The sequence below is a fragment of the Kogia breviceps genome, chromosome 3 (genome assembly GCF_026419965.1).
Source record: "Kogia breviceps isolate mKogBre1 chromosome 3, mKogBre1 haplotype 1, whole genome shotgun sequence".
In the NCBI taxonomy this organism is placed as follows: Eukaryota; Metazoa; Chordata; class Mammalia; order Artiodactyla; family Physeteridae; genus Kogia; species Kogia breviceps.
The window spans coordinates 27,261,212-27,283,498 of NC_081312.1; the positions used below are offsets into that span (position 1 = coordinate 27,261,212).

The following is a 22,287-nucleotide window of genomic DNA, read 5'->3' on the forward strand; positions in this document are numbered from 1 at the left end:
CAAAAAGACACGATGAGAAAGAGCAATGACACTTTTTAACCCCAGGCACTGCAGATACAGAAACTCTCACATGGACAAAAGCAATAGAGAAAAGAGCAATAAAGCAGGTGACAAACAGAAATAGAGAGGGGGAAAAAAACCAAATCAATCCCCCGGCACTAAGCAGAGTAGTGAAGGTCTGAGGGCCTTATTCAGACTAAGAACTGTCTCACGGGCAGAGAGAAGCAGGCTTATCTGAGACTCGGGGCATCAGGGTCGTCAGCATGAACCTTGGCGTCTAAGAGGCCTGGGTCGCCCTCAGCAGCTCTGCTGTGTGCTCCTGGGAAAGTCACTCAGCCTCTCTGAGCCTCCGCCTCTCACTTGTACAAGGAAGGCACCGAGCCCTGCTGCACAGGGTCGTCGTGAGGACTAAGTCCCAGCCCAGAGCCGGGGACCCAGGAAGCCTCTGAAAATGCCAGCTTCCCTGCCTGTCTTCCCAGGTGAGGCCAGTGCTGCCCAGGGCCCACCCAGCCTCGCATATAGGCAGAATCTGGCATAAAAGGAGACCTGGGGGTGGGGGGCGGGTGCAGAGTGGAGGTGCTTCCGGGCACCTGAGCTGTCAGTGGGCAGGCCTGGAGTGACTGCTCTGCTGCCTCCAAATCTAGCCCTGGCCACGCCCACTGGGGGCCCTCCCCACTGCATGGAGGAGCCACATTTCAACACCAGGGACCCACGAGCACCCTGGGAAGTAAACACCCAGATACCAAACATACCAGACATTCTCCCACATAAGCACGGCTGCTCTGCTGGGAGCCAGGGGCTGCGGTCCCTCCCCACCCCCTGCCTCCACCACCCTACCCTTCAGACATCAACAAAGCGGGCCAGTCCAGCGGCAAGAGCTCGGCCAGTCCGGCCAGGCTGGGCCCACAGTCCCCTCTGCCTCCTGACACCCCTGCAGGGAGGAATGAGGAAACGCCAGGGGCCCTTGTCCAGCACTCTCGCTGACCCCCTGCAGCCCGCAGGGCCCAGGCCCTCCCCCCAGTATCTCTCCTGGGGCTGAGCCGGCAGAGACTCCACCCTCCTCTCTGTCCCGTCTTCTCCAGCCAGGCCCTCTCACTCCGAACGGCCAAGGTATGGACCTCAGCTATGAAATACCAGACAGTTTTAGTGAACAGTGGGCCAGGCTGTAAGAAAATTCAGGACAAATGGTCGGTCAAAGGGCTGGCGTTGCAAACTCAAGCCACCCCCAGGAGCCAAGCAAGTCAAGGTTAGTGAGGGAGGATGGCTAGATGAGGGTCTGGCCCCCAGAGGGGACACCCCCCACTCGCCCCAGGGCAGAGAGGGCTCAGTGTGGCCAAATCTTCCAAGTTTTCAAGTCTAGCTGCAAATGTGAGCTTGTGGGTAAAATCTCCCCATTTTTAATGCTGGCAACGAATTCCATTTTGAAAAGAACGCTGCAGGAGCCAAACAAAACACATCTGTGGGCTGCCCCGGCCGTGGGCTACTAATTTATGATCCCCGGCAAGAGACAGACCCCAGCGGGGTTGGTCACCAGACACCCGGTTGCAGTCGCCACGCTGCCCCTTCTCTCTGACCTTGGGCCAATCAGCCCCCCTCCCGTCCCCTGGCTCATCTTTAGTAAACACAATGGCTCCCACTTCCCCTAACCTTCAAACATTTCTAGAGGGTGGGTGCTAGGGGCCTCTTATTACAGGTGAGGAAGCAAAGCGAAGTGTCTGCCCAAGGCCACCAAGCTGGGGAAAAACAGGAATTCAGTTCCCATACATCACACTGCCTTCCAACACTGGGCCGGACCAAGAGCTCCCCAAACCCCAGCCAGCTCTGACTCCCTGGGGTTTCGTTCGTGTGACCCTCAGGGGTCACGAGTGCAGTGTTAGCTTTACTGAGGGGAGAGGGAGGGCCGTGTGGGAAGGGGACTCTTGGCAACACCGAGACCAAGATGAGGAAACCAAGGCCCAGGGGAGGGAGAGCTTTTGCTCCAAGGCTCACGCTGGAGGGCAGGGCCTGGGTCCTCACAGACACGTCCAAGGGACACTGAGGGTCAGTCCCTGGGCCTCCTGGCTCCACCGACTGTGCACTGCACCCTCTTTCTGGAATTCTCTCCTCCCTGGATGCTCAACGCTGACCTTGTGTGGTCTCCTACTTCTCTGACTCTCCTTTCCTGTCTCTTGCCTGGAACCCTCTATACATACTGCCTCCGGATCACCGTTTCCATCTACTCGTGTGGTTTCAGCCACCACCGCTTCTCAAATGCCAAACAAATCTTCATTTTCAGACCAAAAGCTCCACTGCCAGCTGGACATTCAACCCGGATGTCCCTCAGCCCCTCAAAGTCTTTATCCTCAATTGGTGGCTTCATCTCTATTCTCCACCCCACCTGGCACCACTGCCCAGTCATTCAAGGAGGTAGAAACTCAGGCCTCACCCCTTACCTGTCCCTCTCCTTATCTCCAGGTTTGACCAGACAGGCCATCCAATACTACATCCTAAATCTTCCTCAGATTTGCTCCCCACTCTCCATCTCCCCTGCCACTTTCCAGGCTCTCTCTCTTCTCGCTGTCTCTGTCTCTGTTTCTCTCTGTCTCTCCACCTCTGTCTCTCTCTCCTGCATCAACTCCTAGGAGGCCTCCTGACCCTGCACAACCATCCTCCATCCCAGCCATTGGAGGGAACTTTCTAAAATGCAAATCTGATCCAGTTATTGACCTTCAGGGGGCTCCTCAGTACCCTCAGGATAAAGCCCAAGCTCCTAATGTACCCAGCAAGGCTCCCCGTGACTGGGCCCCACCTGCCGTGGTCTCACCTCCTATCTATGCCTACCCTACATGCCATGTTCCTGCAACCTGGAGCCTCTATTATACCTCACACTTCCCTGGCCTCGTGCCTTTGCCTCTGCTGTTCCCTTGGCTTACTCTTACGCTGTACCTTCAGCTCAAGCATCACTTCCTACAGGAAGTCCTCCCTGATTCTCATCCCCTCCAAGTTGGGGAGGTGTCCCTCTGCTCTGGGCTCTCATAGAACCTGAGTTTATCCTGGCCTCTACTGTGCTATATACTAGCCTCAGTTTCTGCCCCCACTGAACTGGGAGTTCCACGAGGGCAAAGTCCATGTCTTGTTGACTTTCTGTGTGCCCAGCATCATGTAGAGTTTATGGCCATCAGTCGCACTCAATAAATGTTTGCTTAAGGGAGGCCTGATCCACAGAGCTGGTGACCTGGACAAGAAGCCAGGACTCTTGACTCCCAGTCCAGTGCCCTTTTCAACTGCTCCTAATGCCAGGCTGTAAGCCAACACTTTCACCTATGAACAAACCCACACATCTGGATGCTGTGTTCACTCAAAGCTCCAGCCCAGCCAACCACGAGTTGAAGGCTCTGAACGAGAGCTGGCAGAGGCAATGGCTCCACCTGCCAAGACGATGCATTCGGCTCTCCCGGCTGGGGGCTCGCACAGGTGGAGAAGCGATGGCTCAGTGCGCTGGGCCTCTGCAGGAAAGCGTGGGGAGCAGCAGGGCTGGAAACTAAGCTCCATCCTGAGGTTCTGGAACTAAGAAGACCTAGAGATCCTTGATTCCTGCTGCATCCGCAGGCCTGGGAACTCTAGTTCAGGGAAGGAGAGTGAGTCTGCCCAGGTCTCTGGGTCAGACAGCAGTGAGACCAACCAGAACACCACTGCTTTCTGAAAAGAAGCAGGGAACACCTCCTTTACAAACTGAAAGCCTGCCCCCACACTTGTTGCATTAGAGCCATGGGGGATCCAGCCAAACTGACCTGAGTGCTCACATCTCAGCAAGAGGAAGCAACTCTGGACCTCGGCCCTCCCAACCCCCGCCCTCACACCCGTGGTCCTCAGTAAATCCTTCTCCTGGATTAAGAGAACCCATAAAACAATAGGCTGCCCAAGGCTTGGGCCTGGTTTATATGCACAGAGTAGGAAAGGGCCATTCTCTCAGAGAGCAGTGGAGAACAGCCCATTTCCACTGCTAAGAAAAGGCAGCATTGTGTTTGGAACAAAGCCTGAAAAAGCCGGCTGGGCAGGGTGGCAGCCATCTGTGGACCGCCCTGCTAAGCGAAGAGCAAACACTGTTACTGCAAAAGTGAGGGGGAGGCCGGGAGACAGGAAAAATCACCTTGGCTTGGCAGAAACGTAACATTGAAGAGAAAAGGGACAATGGTTGCCAGGATATCCTTCTGTGGACAAGAGCTATTTGAAGATTGATGGCTCTTTTTTGTTGAAATATGTCTATTACAGGCCCATTTCATATTTATGGTTTAGGGAGGTTTGGTTTCCTACTGGACAGTCAATCAATTTTCTTGCCCAATTGACATTCACTTCAAAACGATGAGAAAAAGAGAGAAATAGTGGCCCCCACAAGATTCTCCCCACCCCCAAAAGACTGGTAAGAAGCAGAATATATCTGGCAGGGAAAAATCCATTTTCTTCTCAAAAAGAGTTAACCATACAGTTGAAACTGGGTCTTTAACAACAGCAACAAGAAGAAGCAGTGTATAGCATGCCTGGATTACACCAGGGCAAAAACAAAAAAACCCAAAAAAACCAATAACAACAACAAAAAAACAGAGATAAGAGCTCCTGCAAAATGACTGTCTACAATTAAATGAAAATGCAGTTGTTGCAAAGAATGTTTACGAACAGGGCTGTTCTGAAAGTCCCGAGCTGGCCAAAGTAGAAGAACATTTCAAGTGCCATCATCCTATTAAAGCCTTGGAAGTCATTTGTCCTTCATCACGAAGGTGAAAAACAAGGTCCTTGGCTTAATTATTCTCCACCAACGCGGTTCTGTTTAATCTGTACTCAGGGTGTGCAGCTGAAATACAGATTTCGGCCAATTTCTTTCAGGCACGAGGCACAGACAACAAACGGCTAAGCAGAATGGCGACCTCTGCTTCAAGTGAACAGAACGCCAGCTAATAAGAATCCCACCCAGATGACAATGGTCAAAGGACTCATGACCAGAGATGCCTGGCCTAGAGGATGGAAGGGTGATTTTCACCATGCGTGACTTATGCAATGAAATGGATGCAGCTAAAGTTCATGGAGGGGGGGGGGGAGAGGGGTTTCACAGCACCCAGACAGATGAGGGGGGCAGAGAGCACCACCCCCACCCCAGTTTTCAGACCAGAGCTGCTGAGACTCTGGCCCAGATTCAGCAAACAAAGGCTCCTTTGGCATCAGAACAGTTTATCTGATTCTCCCTTCTGAAACGATAAAGGAGCTGGCCTGTTGACAAGCTCGGCTGCTTAATTAATTGAAAGTCCCTTCGGGTGTGAATGCTGGCAGCAGGTGCATCTCAAGACCTGGCAATACCTGGTTTGGAAATGCTAAGGTGGTTGCAGACTCAGAGAGCAACCCTGCCTAACACAGATTCAGGTACCACATGATGGCATGAGGGTTGCTCCAGGAAGCTTGAGATAGGTTTGGAGAAAAATGTGGCTTTAGACCCTAGTAGCCATTCTCAGAGAGAATCATTGCCAGTCAGAGCTGGAAGGGACGTTCAGTTCTGAGAGCATCAGAACCCACTGGAGGGCTTATTACATCACAGATTTGGGGGGCTCTACCCTCTGGAGAGTCTGCTTTAGTAGGTTTAGGGTGAGACTCAAGAGTCTGTGCTCCTCCCGTGTTCCCAGATGCCAGCTGGTCTGTGCACCCGACTTTGAATAGTGCTGATGTAAACCAGTGGACTCCAGATCGGTTTCAGCAGAAGTCTCTTCTTCAAAGGATACTGCAATATACTAAATAGATAAAGGTGGTATTTTATTAAGGGGCTCAAACTGTATCAACTACTTATTATACTCATTCAGTGAGAACATTAAGATGTGGTTGATGCCAAATCTTTAACTCAGAGGTTATGAGGGACATTTGCAGGTTTCTGACAGCTTCAAGATCCAGATTATTCCTGTCTTATGTTTTCTCTGCACACACAGATCAGTAGTTACAAACGGTGTTTATATGTACATATGTGTATACATATATACACATACACACACATATGTAAATAATGTTTTTTTCAGTTTGCCTTGCACTTTCAGGATGCTTATCAGTAAAGAGAAGTAGCAGAAAGAGTTCTGTTCTGAAATCTATGCAAAATAGATTAACCTGGCACCAGACGTCACCTTGGCAGTGCTCTCCAAAGTGTTAGATTTGATAACTAATAGGTATGAGCATGGGTGTGGATCTTGCTCTCTCGAGAAAACAGATTAGATAGAATTATGCCTTAAAAACGAGACCCTGGGGGCTCCCCTGGTGGCACAGTGGTTAAGAATCCGCCTGCCAGTGCAGGGGACATGGGTTCGAGGCCTAGTCCGGGAAGGATCCCACATGCCACAGAGCAACTAAGCCCGTGAGCCACAACTACCGAGCCTGCGCTCTAGAGCCCGCAAGCCACAACTACTGAGCCCGCGCGCTCCACAACTACTGAAGCCCATGCGCCTAGAGCCCGTGCTCCGCAACAGGAGAAGCCACTGCAATGAGAAGCCTGTGCACCGCAACGAAGAGTAGCCCCCGCTCGCCACAACTAGAGAAAGCCTGCACGCAGCAACAAAGACCAAAGGCAGCCAAAAATAAAATAAATAAAACAAAATAAATTTAAAAAATGAGACCCTGGCAAGTTACTTAATCTCTCTGAGCCCTGGCTCCTCAACAACTAATGGTACTAAAAACACCTACCTCACAAGGGTTTTGAACAGATCAAAGGAGATAATCTCCACAAAAGCAGTTGTCAAACCATAAAGTGCACTGCTCACGTGACCCTTCTGTCCTGAAGGCAAACACGTCCTCACTCCTTCAAAGACCTGGGCTGGTTTATAAGGTTCCACGGGTTTCAACCAATGGCTACAGATTAGAACCACCAGCCCGCCCCACCCAGACCAACTGAACCAGAATCTCTGGGCTGAATGTCAGTATTTTTTAAACACTCTCCAGGGGATGCTAATGAGTAACCCAAATTATTCCGTATTTCCTCCAGAGTTCCACACAAAACCCTGCCAGGCTGCTTCCATTTGCTTCTGGATGGCCACTAGCAACAAAAGAGAAAGAGAGAAAAATATCCCTAACCAGACCCTGACTTTTTCACTGCCGTTGGCCTAAAAGGGGGGTTTTAATCACCATAGCTACTAATTCTGGAGCACCGATACATGCTGGGTGATTTACATACATTATCACTTTTAATCCTCCCTGTACCCGGGTGAGGTAGATATTATTCTTGCCCATTTTTACAATAGCTTCATTGAGATAAAATTCACACATACTGTACAATTCACCCACTAAAAGTATACAAATTCAACAGCTTTACGTAGATTCACAAAGTCGTGCAACCATCACCACAATCAATTCTAGAGCATTTTCATCACCCCTCCCAAAAGAAACTCCATACCCTTTAGCCATCACCCCTGACTTCTCCCATCTCCCCCAGCCCTAGGCACCAGGAAACTGGTTCTCCTTCTTGTCTCTATAGATTTGCCTATTCTGGACATTTCATATCAGTGCAATCATACAATACGTGGTCTTTTGTGACTGGCTTCTTTCTTTTTTTGGCTGCTTTGGGTCTTCGTTGCTGCATGCAGACTTTCTCTAGTTGTGGCGAGCAGGGGCTACTCTTCGTTTCGGTGCACAGGCTTCTCATTGCGGTGGCTTCTCCTGTTGTGGAGCACGGGCTCTAGGTGTGCGGGCTTCAGTAGTTGTGGCGCGTGGGCTCAGTAGTTGTGGGTCACGGGCTCTAGAGCACGGGCTCAGCAGTTGTGGCGCACAGGCTTAGCTGCTCCATGGCATGTGGGATCTTCCCGGACCAGGGCCTGAACCCATGTCCCCTGCATTGGCAGGTGGATTCTTAACCACTGCGCCACCAGGGAAGTCCCATGACTAGCTTCTTTCCCTTAATGTTTTCAAGGTTCACCATGTTGTAGCATGTACTTTATTCCCTTTTATGGCCAAATAATATTCCATTGTATGGATATAGCACGTTTTATTTATCCATTCATCAACTGAGGGACATTTGGGTTGTTTCCACTTTTGAGATATTATGAACATTCCTGTACAACTTTCTGTGTGGACATATGTTTTAATTTCTCTTGGTCGTATATACCTAGGAGTGGAATTGCTGGGTCATATGGTAACGCTATGTTTAGCCTTTTGAGGAACTGCCAGATTGTTTTCCAAAGTGTCTGCACCATTCTACATTCCCAACAGCAGTCTATGAGGATTACAACTCCTCTACATCCTTACTAATGCTTGTTATTATCTGTCCTTTTTATTTTAGTTATCCTAGTGGATGTGAAGTGGTATCTCATCATGGTTTTGATTTGCATTTCTTTGATAGCTAAGGATGTTGAGCATCTTTGTATGTGCTTATACTTCTTTGGAGAAACGTGCATTGAGATACTTTGCCCATTTTTTAATTGGGCTATTTGTCTTTTTATTAGAGTTGTAATAGTTCTTTATATATTCTAGATACAAGTCCTTTCTCAGATCTATAATTTGAGAAAATCCTCATCCTGTGGACTGTCTTCACTTTATGTCCTTTGAAGCACAACAGTTTTTAATTTTGATGATGACCAATTTATTTTTTGTTGCTTGTGCTTTTGGTGTCATATCTGATCCAAGGTCACAAATATTTGTGGCTTTTTCTTCCAAGAGTTTTGTGGTTTTAGCTCTTACAGTAGGTCTTTGATCCAACTTGAGCTAATTTTTGTATATGTTTGGAGTTAGGGAGGAAGCTGAAGCTCAAATGTCTAGTAACCTCTCCAGAGCCAGACTGTTCCAATCAGCACTCCTGCCTGGCTACAGGGCTTCCAAAGAGCCAAGGTTCTGTACTGATGGTGGTTCATGGTAGAGGCAGGGAGAAGGGCCACGGAAGCAAGCCGTGGAGGAGCTTGTCACCCAAGACAGGCACAGGCACTGTACTCAGTAAAAGGGGACCCTGCAGCCAAAAAGCAGAGCACAGTCAATGAGCCCCACAGAGGGCAGGACATGCGCAGGCTCACGGGGTCGCTAAACCCAGAGGTGGCCCATTGACCTCACTCCAATTATCTCTGCAGCCTACCCGAATCTGCCCCAGTGTCCTTCTAGGTCTCCCAGCTCCAAGCTCAAGTGAAGTTGTCTTCTCTCTTTTGGGCACAGTTGAATTGAAAGAGATCTGGCTGGCTCCAGAGTTGTTCAGCCAGAGAAGGACCTGTGAGGGGACTCAGATTCCCAACTCTGAGTGCATATTACCAGTGGGTCTGGGGACACCAACGTAAGATGACCAGCATTGATAGAAGAGGCCACTTCATAGGGCTGCTAAAAAAACTGATGATTCATGAGAATCCAGCAACGTCCTTAACACCACAGGAAACAAGATAAGGGGTCACACAGGGCAGCTTAGTGGAAATCAGAGGGTTGAAGGGCCTTTTCATTCACAGTTTGTGATGGTAACTAAAACTGTGGCTGCATCTAAACCATCAGTACATAAACAGTGAGAAACAGGAAGGTCTGCTTGCTTCCCTGAAACCCAGGTCATGGGTACAAGACACTGGAAAGACAAGTGCTGTCAGAATTTGTAGTGTGATTCACTGCAAGTGGACTCAGTCCCTAGTAAAGGTGATTTACAGGTGTAATGCGCTGTAGTCAAGGTTATCTTTACACACAGTAAACTTCACGATGAAATTCCATGAGCATCAGTTTCCCCCTTTTGCAAATGAGGAAACTGTGCTCAAAAAAGACCAGCTGACCTGTCCAAGGCCATACAGAGAATGGGAGATGGAGATGGAGTTTGAACCCAGAAGCTTGAATAAGCCTAGAGCTCTTCCCAGGCCCAAGAAGCAGCCCGTCTGGTTAGAAAGCCAGGATGGTGCCCCACTCCCACGACGCCTGGACACCTCCAAACACTCAGGCCACCCACCACATCCAAGGGCAAAATACCTCAAGCAAATGAAAGCCCAAGGAACAGTTTTTGAATCAATTACAAAAACTAACTTGCCTGATCCACACATACGAAAAGTAATCTCAGTCATGTTTGTCGTGTATCTTATTAAGTGCCAGTTATCTGTGAAGCCCTTCTTTACCTGCACTAGTTCACTTAATAATCACAGCAGCACTACAAGGTAGGTGCTATCATTATCCCCATCTTAAAACAGAGGTCTAAGAAGGCAGCATGGGACTCCTTGAACTTTTCAGAAGTGTCTGATTTCTGCTAAGAACATACAGATCCAGCCATGTCCCTACCACAACCTCTCCAAGGGACCCAGTGCTAGGAGAACAGCAGGTGTGACCAACCTATGATGTTAAATAAGAGATTTGGAACCCTCGTGAATGCTCAGGGTATGGTATCAAATAAGACTCAATACCACAGGGACCGAAGTTAAACACACGCATGGTTGCCTTTAGCTATCACTCGTTTGCCCTCAAATTACATGATTAAAGGAAAAAAAAAAAAGCTAACAGCTTTGGAAAACGTGCTAACAAAGTGACGGAACGAAAGTGGAAATTTAGGATTTCAAAGATGAGTTGGGAGACTCTATTCCAAGAAGGGACAGATTGGATCTCTCTGCCAAGCAAGTATGAGACAGAAAAAGCATCTGAGTCAGAGGGAAGAAGGCCAATGCTATTCCAAAGAGCCACAAATTAAAAACCAATTATGCAAGCCTTGCTAAAAAAATGTCAGTGGGCTGCCTTTATGTTTTAAATCACTAAAAACATAAGCATGCTTAGGCCAACATTTACCCAGCACATCAGCTGGTTTGGGGAAACTTTTTATACTCAGGCTAAACATGGATGAACATTTTGGTCTTTTCGGTGAGCAAACTCCTAGGGTGAGCACACCCTCCAAGACCACACTGTAGTTCATGGATTCGAAGTCCCACTTCTTCCAAAGGTGCAAGCCTTCTAAATGTTCTCTAGGTCCCCTGGAGAAGTTGGGAGATGACCGATGCGAAATCCACAAACAGCTAAGTCTCCTCTCCTGTTCTCAAGAGGATGAGGGACAAGGATCTAGTCGCCACATGTAGGACATGCTGGAGAGACAGTCCACGATGGAATGCACACACTGACCCCTCAAGGGGACACCCACAGAAGGCCCCCTGATAGGGATCAGAAGAGCACAAGAAGTACAAACAGATAAAGTCAGGTTCCCAAATGTAGCCAAGTACTCTGTGGACCTACTAAAAACACAGATTCCCTGGACTCTGCCCTCAGAGATTCTGAGGCCATGGATCCAAGGTTGGGTCTGGAAATCTGGATTCATAAGAAGTTTTCCAAGTGGTTTTGATGATCAACCAAGTTTGGGAATGGTTGGTTTGATTTTCATTGTGTCCTCTTGTCTTTAGCCTGAAGTTGCTTATGTTCAGAAGTAGAAAAAGAAATGGACAAATGCTTGGAGGTGAGAATTGGGAGGTATAGAAACCAAGAGATGGAAAGTTTAAGTGACTTGCCCAGTTGATACAGCTTATTAACGTTCAAACCAACAGGCATGTGTTAAACAGTCTACAGGCCAGGCACTGTCCACCGACTGCTGGAATGGAAGATGTAGTCCCTATCCTTGGGACCTAAACACAGGACACAAACTCAAAAGCCGGCTGGTGACATAGGCATTGTGAAGCGGGCTGGGAAAGGCAACAGGAGGTGGTGGGGACTGCAGAGAAATGAGGACCACATGCCAATACAGTAAGCTCAGCTCCAGCTTCTCGTGGCAAGTAAGATGTGGGTCTAGAGTACCCAGATATTCTGGGTTTTTTAAAGAAGCCAAAAAGTCCACATTTCCTGGCTTTTAAATATAGCAACTCATTCAATTAAAAAAAAAAAAAGAAGAAGAAGAAGAAGAAGAAGAAGAAGAAAGAAAAAAAAAAACAACTCACACTGTGAGGGCCAAACAAGATTCATCTGTAGGCTGACTCCTGCCCATGGAATGGCAGTTTGCAATATCTTTCTTAAAAGGTCATCCAGACTAACCTCCCTGGAACTTGAGTCCCCTCTAGAGCACTGCAGGGTGACACAGAGGGTGAGGGGTTCCATCCAGCAGGTTGTTAAGTCGCTGCTTGCTCTGTGTGTGTGTATACGTGTGCTTGTGTGCGCATGTGCACACACACAAGGGCGGGGCTTCTGGCCTCCCTCCGCCACTACTGGAAATGCATTCCAGGCCCAGAGGCAGGGCATGGCCACTGCAGCCCACTCGGAGATGACCCACCCAGGAAGGGCTGAGATCTCCAGGACAACAGAGAGTGCTTGGTGGAGGACTCCAGCTTAAGGGGCTGCAGAACAAAAAGTGAAGGAAGGAAGGAAAGCTCCGGAGAAAGCCAGAGAGCAAAGCTGTCTTGAAAAGGAGTATTGGAAAGGAAAGAAGGACAAAGAGAAAGAGAGAAGCATTGGCTCTAAAAATCCCATAAGCCACAATATAACATGCCCAGATTCCCTAGCCAACCCTCACAATGAGCAGTCTGGCCACTTCCCATCCACTTGGTTTTCTTAGCTTTTCTTCACAATACTGACCAGTACCTGGCCTTTTATACTGTATACGAACTTGCTTATTTTGGGATATCCCCACTCCAATACATAGTCCAAGAGAAGGTGGACTTTGTCTACTTTGCTTATGGTTCAGCTCCCAGTGTCTGGCCCGGTGCTTGGCACATGGTAGGTGCTTCGCATATATCTGTTGGACAAATGGACTGAGGGGAAGCACTTGGCACAAAAATAGTTTAACGTGATGTGACGACCCTATAATATTGGGTTGGCCAAAAAGTTCGTTCAGGCTTTTCGTAACACCTTACGGAAAAAACACGAACGAACTTTTTGGCTAACCCAATTAAAACATCAGCACAAAGCATTTTATCATTTACAAAACCCGTCCTTTAACTTAATTCCTCTGATTTTCTTTTACCCACTGCTTCATGTATTTGGACATGGTCCAAGAGGCTGCTGGCCTCTATAAGGCGGACAGCCCAAGAGCCAGCTGGGACAGAGCAGCTTGCACAGTGGCTCGGCCCGTCCTCTCTCCAGGGGCCTGGGAGATGATATGGCTGCAGAACGGCCGGGCTCAGCGTTAATCTGGGGGTGCCATCAAAATGATGGAGGATTCTGGGGCCAGGTTCATCCCGCTTCCCCAGCCCGATGGTGGCCTGGAAGTCTGGCAGAGAGCACAGGAGGCAGCATAGCATAAGGTTAAAGCTTTGGCTGAAAAGTCAGACTGTCTGGCCTCATTTTGCAGCTGCGTGACCTTGGATGTCCCCAAGACTTGTTGACTGCATCCACAATGTGGGCATAACAATAACAACAGCAATAATAATGACCTCAGAAGGGTTCTCGCGCGAGTTCAACAAGATGCTTCACAGAGAGCGCCCAGCACTGTGCCCGGTGCCAACCACTATCACAGCAGCAGCGTCTTGCCCATGCAGGGCCCAGCTCTGCCACCTTCCAGCCGTGCGACCCTGAGTGACTTGACCTCCTCCTCCCTGGACCTCAAATTCCTCTTCTTTATTTTTTTCCTTATGTTTCAATTATTTTATTTTATTATTATTATTTTTGGCTCTGCCACGCGGCTTGCGGGATCTCAGTCCCCTGACCAGGGATTGAACCCAGGCCACAGCAGTGAAAGCGCTGAGTCCTAACCACTGGACCACCAGGGAATTCCCAAATTCCTCTTCTTTAAAATGGGGAGAACCAGGGCTTCCCTGGTGGCGCAGTGGTTGAGAATCCGTCTGCCGATGCAGAGGACACAGGTTCGTGCCCCGGTCCGGGAAGATCCCACATGCCGCGGAGCGCCTGGGCCCGTGAGCCATGGCCGCTGAGCCTGCGCATCCAGAGCCTGCGCTCCGCAACGGGAGAGGCCACAACAGTGAGAGGCCCGCGTACCACAAAAAAAAAAGAAAAAAAAATGGGGAGAACCAGATCACTAGGACAGGTAAGGAATAAACAAGACTACATGTTAAGCCTTTAGCACAGGGCCTGCTACATATTAAACGTTTAATAAATGTGAGCTCATATCTTATTATTATTCAAGAAAGTTTTACTAGTCCAAAATGCCAGTGTGAAAATCCACCAAAGGCAGTGTGCTATATGCAAATAAATCTTCGGGACATAAGGTTCTCCAGCTGCAAGTTTCTCTCCCAACCCCCTTTATCTTTCAGTTGCTCTCAGAATGAACCCCCACCCATCTTGGGTTTGACCTAGAACATCGGAGGTCGGTTCCCAGTGCAGGGCTGACCTTACTCCATGTCAGCACCCGCTAAGCTGCAGTCTGACAGCGAGGGAGGGGACATGCAAATATGCCCTAAAAATGGCTTTTGTTATTTTCACAGCCTGGATGGTGTGTGTTTTTGGGTGCCTGGGAGGACAGCACGTCACTGTCAGGTACAGGGCATATGTCACCAATTTGGGGGAGGCTGTGAAATGTAAAAATACCCAATCTAAATAAAGCCCTTTTCAAAAAAAAAAGCAAGCAAGCAAGCAAGCTCCTCCAGCGCCTTTTGCGGAGGGGAGAGGTGGTAACTCAGCCCCTGCCTCCAGGCAGATCCCAGAGACCAAAGCACCGGCTCCTCATCAACCCCACAGCCTCAGTGCCCCTGCTTAGCTACTGGTTTTAAATACTATGGAATGACCCAGAAATGAATGCTTTCAAGTTCTGGGCCTGGGAAGGCAAAATAGCACAGGACCAAACATAAGGGCTCTCCATAAAGAACACAGAGCCCTAACTAAGCCAGAAAGTGCTATCCACAGCATGCTCATTGACAAAATCAATTCAGAAGAATATAATCACCGTCAACTCTCATCTTGTAATCAACCGTCTTTAGTGGGCATCTACAGGGCACCTAATCCAGGTGTCTCCAGCACAAATGTCTACAGTAGGGGCCACGCGGTCCGAGGTAAATGAAGGCAGCCAGTGGCAACAAAAGTAAAACTGACAGTGTAAGCAAAATCGAGAGTAACAGGGAGGCGCCGGGGCTGTGGGAGGCTGGAGAGAGCAAAGAAGTGAAGCGGGGGACCACTTGTGGCCGTGCCAGAACAGGGCACAGTGTGGCCAGATCTTGCCACTTTGTAATCAAAGACTAAAATCCAAATTTTCTAGTGAAATGTTGGTTCCAGCTTCTTTTAAAACACTGCGCAGGCCAAACAAAACACACCTGAGAGCCACATCCGGCCCGCCAACAGCCAGTGTGCCACCCCCGGCCGAGCTCCCCAGCAGTCCTTCTGTGCAATTTTTATGGTACTTATGGGGAGAGGGAGGGCAGAGCAGGAATGGCATTAAAATACCCAACTCCCCCCTGCCGGTACCCAGACACCTTTCTCCACTAAGAGTCCCCCTTTCTGGGACGTCCAGCCCTGTGAGCTCCATCCTACAGGATGAGCACCCCCCCACCCGGGCGCACCTCTGTGAATGCTCCCTCCCCGCAGGGCGGCCCAGCACCTGGCACTCAGCTGCCTCCCACCAGGCCTCTGGCCCAGCCGCCTCTCCAGCTCCCACCATGGGCTCCTTCTCCCTTCCAGGCGAGCAGCTACTCTGGCCGGCCTCTGAAGAAATGGCCCTGCTGGGGACCTCACTGGGGAAGGCCTTTGGACAAATCGCCAGCCCTGGGGAAGTGACCGGGGACGTGTCCAGCACCGATGCTCACCCACACTGGGGACTTCTGCTTCTCCACAGTCCCCAAGGAAAAGCTACTCCTCTACAAGTAAGGCTCCCGAGCACTGCAGCTCCAAGGGACCCGAGGAGGGCATGCTCCAAGTGTGGGTCCTCTGCAAACATCAGCTAAGGCAGACGATGCCGGGCGACTGAGGCCAAGTCCAGCTCCGGCAGCAGCTTGGGAAGGGAGCCCACACCACCCCTCCTCCAAGTTCCTGCTCTCAGCTCCAGCCTGGGGCCAAGAGCAATAGAGACAATGATGTGACTAATGACAATAATTTTTAAAGCTAACCCAATATTGGCATTGCCTTATATCCTTTTCAAAGCATGTGCACATTCTCATTATCTCCCCTGACCCCACCGCCCCTAGCACCCCAGAGAGATGGCCAAATGTTATTATTCAATACTTTTATTATTAATCACTCTTCCCTTGCCCCTCAAAGAACCAGAGAAGGGTTCGGCATCCTGCCCTAGCCCAGTGCTTCTCAAACGCTAACATGGCCGTGAATTCCCCAGGGGAGCCTGTTAAAACGCAGATTCGGATTCAGACAGTCTGGGGTGGGGCCTGAGATTTTGCACTTCTAACAACCTCAGGATGTTACTGACATGGATGCTACTGGTCCTCAGACCCCATGTTAAACAGCAAGGCTTAGGTCACACGGTGAGTTTAGGGCTGGATCTAGGACACTAATCCAGGCGTCCTACCCTCCCCCCCAGGATCCTGACCTGGGGGAACAAGGCTCGCTCACCTCACTCTTCACGGGTTGGGGCCTCTTGCCCAGCTTCACCTCCAGGAAGTGCAAAGGGGCAATCATGGCCCCAATGTTGCGGATGTCGGCGTATTTCAGCTCCTCTGCAGTCAGAGCCGAGCTGGGGAGTCCGGTCAGGGGGCCGAGCCCTGGCAGAGAGCCCGCAGTCATGGAAGGGTCTGGGATCTGCCCAGGCATCATAGCAGAAGGAGCAGCAGTCCAGCCTGGAGTAGACAGGAGAAGAGCAGGACAGGCACTGTCAGCCGAGTGAGAGGTTCCATGAGGGGTTTAAGTCCCTGTGTCTTACCAGGATCCCACCCTTTCTTTCACCAATGTCCCCCTAAACCCCTTCCTCACCTTAAGTTGCTCTTCCTGCCCTTAAGTCCATTCTGTTATTGAGGGAAACTTGATCAGCTAATTCACACCAAGGTTATTGTTGGCACTTAGGCAATGCTTAACCCAATCATAGGCCACATTGATTCAGCATTTGCTATGGGCTGGGCACTGCGGTAATCCTTCCATCAGTCCCGTAAGACTGGGTCAGAGGCCATGACATGGAGGAAGAAGCCAAGGCTTAGAAAGAGAACTCGCTCCAGACTGTACACAGTTAAAACTGGAGGAGCTGGATTTAGACTGCAACACGCTTCCTCCGAAGAGAATGGATCAGAATGGACGCATCTCAAGCACCTTTGCACCTGTTTAAGAGGGAGCTATTTTGGGGCTGTCATGGTGCTTCCCCTCAAATGACACATCCCATTCTGCATACTTGTTAAGACACCCTGAATACGAGATGAAGCAGATCTAAGTTAACAGTGAATGTGTGTGTGAGTGTGTGCATCTGGCATCTGTGAGGAAGAGACTGAGCCACAGGAGACGGAATTCATTAGCATGTGCTTCCCCAGTGGAGCCCAGTACGAGAAAAGTCCTCCACGGGCTCTTCACTTTCAAAGCAAACACATATTCTAGCTCCACCAGACCCAGAAGGTTTGCAAGGGAAGACAGATTCAGGCATGAAAGAAAGACATAAATTAGACAGGTCAACACTAAGGAAATTCTTTTTCCTTCTTTTCACTGGGGAAAGCTCATGGGTAAGAAACTATCCCTTCAAGGCACAGATGGCAGGGAAGAAAGCTTGTCTGCTAATAAAGCCAGACTTTCTGGCCACTTACAGGAGGCTCCTACCTATCCATCCATCCATCCATCCATCCAATTGTCAACCACCTACTATGAGCCAAGAGGCATTGAGAACACTAGAGAGGTCAGTTGTACACAGTCTTGGCTTCTAAACAGGCTTGTAAGTAGCATTTCAGTACAAAACTGCCTCTGGATTCCAGCCCTAAGGAAAAAAATCATTTCTCGGGCTTCCTTGGTGGCGCAGTGGCTAAGAATCCGCCTGCCAATGCTGGAGACACGAGTTCGAGCCCTGGTCCGGGAAGATCCCACATGCCGTGGAGCAGCTAAGCCCGTGCGCCACAGCTACTGAGCCCGTGCTCTGGAGCCCATGACCCACAACTACTGAGTTCACGTGCTGCAACTACTGAAGCCCGTGAGCCTAGAGCCTGTGCTCCACAACAAGAGAAGCCACCACAGTGAGAAGCACGCGCACCGCAATGAAGAGTAGCCCCCACTCGCCGCAACTAGAGAAAGCCCGCATGTGGCAACGAAGACCCAAAGCAGCCAAAAATTTAAAAAAAAAAAAATCATTTCTCCCCCTTCCCGCCTCTCTGCACAGGGCTATAAAATTAAAACTTCATCTGTCTTGGAAATCCTGAGGGAGAAGCTTTGACCTATCTTTCTGTCTTCACTCTCTCTTCCCATACAGAGGGGTGTATTTGGCAAGACAGGGAAGATGTGATGTCAGACCACTTTCAGTGAGAAAGTCACTCCCTCCACCCTCTGGAGCCAGGCCTGCAATGCAGAGAGGGCTTCAGGCTGCCATGCCAGGAGGCCGCTCTGGGGCATGGTGGATGAGCTACATGTCTCCCCGGAACTCCTCCAGGGAGAATAAGAAAGGGGCCAGTGTAAGGACTCACTCCTCTGTGGCAAAATGATGCCTGGACCCAGCCATGTGGATATTTGACAGGCGGTGGAGGGTGGGGCGAAGGGGGGTGATTTCAGGCTACCTGAGCCAAACTGACAAAGGAAACTCATATCTCTTCCTCAGAAGAGGGGAAAAAAAACCTACAAAACTCCCCCTTCTAGACCTGAACTGATGCTACAAGGAGTCAGCAACCCCAGGAAGGATGTTTAACTGAGCTAGTCAAAATGGACAGGAGATGGGAAGCTTGAAAATGTCCTATGCCTGGTGTTTCAGCTGGACACAAACCCCTACCAGGGGAGAGAGGCACCACACCTCAGGTATGGAGCAAAGCAAAAATATAGTGCAAAATCCCCTCCTTGGTCAGAAGCCCCAGAACCTCCCGATACTGTAAGGACCCATTCATGTGTGGCCAAATGTGCCATGTGGTCACTTAGCGAGCGAAGGGGTGATTTTAAGGGGTGAGTAGTGCAACATTTCTGGCACAGAAAGGATAATCAACAAATACTTGTCAAATGAATGAATGAACGAAGAAATGAATGATGAATTCATGGCAGAGCAAAATTCAGTGAGTAGGGAAAGGATCCGTCTCTGGAAGTTTATATGCTCGTCATCCACCTCCAGATTATTCGTTCCCACGGTAGACCCCAAGAAAAACCCTCCAGAGGCTTCCTTCTGTATGTTTCCCTGCCAGAGCCATCTCAGGAGATGGAAGCCAGACCCCACTCTGTTCCGGGAATGATAGGCTCGGCTTGCAGCTTCTGTTTATTTTCATACAGAAGGTATAAATGAGATACTAACAAATGATCCAAAAATATAATGAATTCTCTGCTACTGTGAGAACCCCCCCTGCCAGAGGGAGCACCCACTGGAGGCTGCAGCCCCATGAATTCTTACCATTCCTGCTGCCCTGTGAACCTGCCCCAGTGACAAGCCTCACCCAGGGAATTGGGCACCAGGTTTTCCTTTGCAGAAGCAAAAAATCCCCCTCTCCTGCCTTTCCGCCCAAGGGTGCCCCTAACAGCTCAGATACAAACCACAAAGTCCTTAACACATGCCATTCCTAGGAGACAACCACAACAGCTGACATTCACCAGCGGGAAGTCATCCTAAAGGGCTCCGGGGGTGGGGGACAAAAGATGGAGGAGCTAGAGCAGCTGCCTTTCATAATTGGATCCCCATTAACTGGAAGGAGCTGACTGCTGAGCCAAGGCTGAAAGGCAACTTGGGTGATTTGAAAAATAAAACAATTTGATGTGATTTAGGTATCTATAAAAGCGGGGGGAGGCAGGTGGCAGGGAACCAATAACAGCCAGGAGGAATTTACCCACTTCAAAGAAGACAGAGGAAAGATGACAAGAGGTGAAATCATCTCCAAACTGGTTGTTCCATACAGAAACAGTTTAGTGGGAGAAGGAGAAGTACACACTAAAAGTTTTAAGGGAAGAACCCAGAGTTTCTTCCCTCTGGGGCCCAGAAGTCCATAAGGAAGATAAACACCCTCCATGTCTCCATTAGTAACTGGGATGCATAAATAAAGAGCAAATGCTATACACTGGCAGAAGACCCATATTGGCAAATAGTGCCTGTGCTTCAAAAGACAGGCCTAGAATCCAGAACGACTTTGGCACCCCAATGTTCACTGCAGCACTATTTACCACAGCCAGGTCATGGAAGCAACCTAATTGCCCATCGACAGACGAATGGATAAAGAAGATGTGGTACGTATATACAATGGAATATTACTCAGCCATAAAAAGGAATGAGACTGGGTCATTTGTAGAGATGTGGATGGACCTAGAGACTGTCATACAGAGTGAAGGAAGTCAGAAAGAGAAAAACAAATATCGTATATTAATGCATATATGTGGAATCTAGAAAAATGGTACAGGTGAACCGGTCTGCAAGGCAGAAATAGAGACACAGATGTAGAGAACAAACGAATGGACACCAAGGGGGGAAAGTGGGGAGGGGAGTGGTGGTAGGATGATTAGGGAGATTGAGATTGACATATATACACTAATATGTATAAAATAGATAAATAATAAGAACCTGCCATATAAAAATATAAAAATAAATTAAAATAAATAAATTTAAAAAAAAAAAAAAAAGACTGGCAATTCAGGACACTGACCAGGAACAACTTGGAAAATAGCCAGTGAAGAAAAACTGGGTAATGTACAGATCAAAGATAAGACTGACAAGCAAGGCATGAATAAGACAGAAAGCATTCTGGAGGAGGTCACAGTGGACCCTAAGCTGCTGTTGAGCCTAAGATTTGGGGTGGTTTCTTTCTTTTTTTTTTTTTGGCATGCGGGCCTCTCACTGTTGTGGCCTCTCCTGTTGCGGAGCACAGGCTCCGGACGCGCAGGCTCAGCGGCCATGGCTCACGGGCCCAGGCGCTCCGCGGCATGTGGGATCTTCCCGGACTGGGGCACGAACCCGTGTCCCCTGCATCGGCAGGCAGATTCTCAACCACTGCGCCACCAGGGAAGCCCGATTTGGGGTGGTTTGATGCAGTTTTCTAAGAGGCAGCTTGAAAGAAACAGGGACCAGGTGGATCCAAGGGAAAAGAACCTAAAGAAAAAATCTGATATCTGTATCTCTCTAACCTGACTTCCTCAGGGACTTGTAGGCACACAGAAAAAAAGTCACAAAACACTTCAAGTCCAGAAAATGGGCCCTATTGGGAGATATTAAGATGAAGTCCTTTCAGCCAAAAGAATGAAGAGATAACTTTAAAACTTAAGTTTTTCGCTCTTATTTTCTTCTCTTATTTACTGTATGTAAATCTGTAAGATATTATCATATTCCTTAATGGGAGTATCTATAAATTAACAATAGTCTTGCTTTGATGTGTCAAAATTGTAAAAGGCTACTCCTATTAGAAAGTGCCCAGTAATTGGCATCTACATCTAGAATGGCAAAGATAGATTTTTTTTTTTTTTTAAAGACAGATCAAGAGAAAGTTAGGATCTGCATCATGAACCTTCTGTCCATAGGAAAAAAAGTTTAAGGAAGGCTCTAAAATCCCGGGGTCTCTTTGAGAAGGTTTTCTCCCCTCCAGGCAAACAGCTGGCCTGGACTGCCATCAGGAGCCAGGAATGGGTGTGCAAATGAGTGCAGATAGCCTAAGGCTGCAAGGCCTGGGCCTAAAGAAAGTGGAGGTGAGTGAGGGCAGGTCAAGGAGCAAGCGGAGTTCATAGGGTCAGGCCCCAGGAGCACTAGTGGGGCTGGAAGTCAAGAGCAAGTAACTGGCAACTGAAATCAGTGGGTGGGAGGTCTTGGGAACTGGAGCCTGGGAAGAGTCCCAGGAGGAAGATGTGGAGGGCAGAAGTCCATGGCAGGGGCTGGGCGGCAGAGAGGGCAGAGAGGTGCCAGACCAGTCATTACAGAGCATAGTACTAACTATCATGAATCTTGGAGAATTAAACACCAAATCTGTTCTTGGAGCTAAGGAATCACCTGGGATGACCTCTCTCCTGGAATCTGAAACGATGCAGGTCAAGCAGCTTCCAAAAGACAAGGAGATCCAGGAGGCAGGGAGCAAAAGGATGGTGAAAGCTCCAAGGTGGAGAAAAAGGCAAGCAGCAAAAGACCATCTCCAATGGCTGGCTCAGCTCTACAGGCAGGAGAGTGAGGCAGGTTAAAGTGGAAACTCCGGAGCCAGATCATCTGAGTGTAAATCCTAGCTCTGCCCCTACTAGCTGTGTGACTTTGGGCAAGTTCCCGAGACTCTCTGTGCCTCACTTTCCTCAGCTGCAAAATGGGACTAATAACATTATTTGCCCTGTAAGGCTGAGAAGAAGATTAAATTCATTAATACTTGGAAAGCACCTAGAACAGCACCTGCACTTGGTGAGTGTGAAGTCAGTGTAGCTTCAAGGGCCTTCCTTCCT

General features: G+C 49.0%; 1 protein-coding gene across 2 annotated transcripts in view; it reads right to left on the minus strand.

Moving 5' to 3' along the window:
* The window catches only part of JDP2 (Jun dimerization protein 2), a 41,251-nt gene that overhangs the window by 14,838 nt on the left and 4,126 nt on the right, over positions 1-22,287 (minus strand). For both annotated transcript variants that reach the window (XM_059055911.2, XM_059055912.2), the window contains exon 2: positions 16,351-16,574. In XM_059055911.2, coding sequence (XP_058911894.1) covers positions 16,351-16,574 — 224 coding nt within the window. The remainder of the gene's footprint in view (positions 1-16,350; positions 16,575-22,287) is intronic.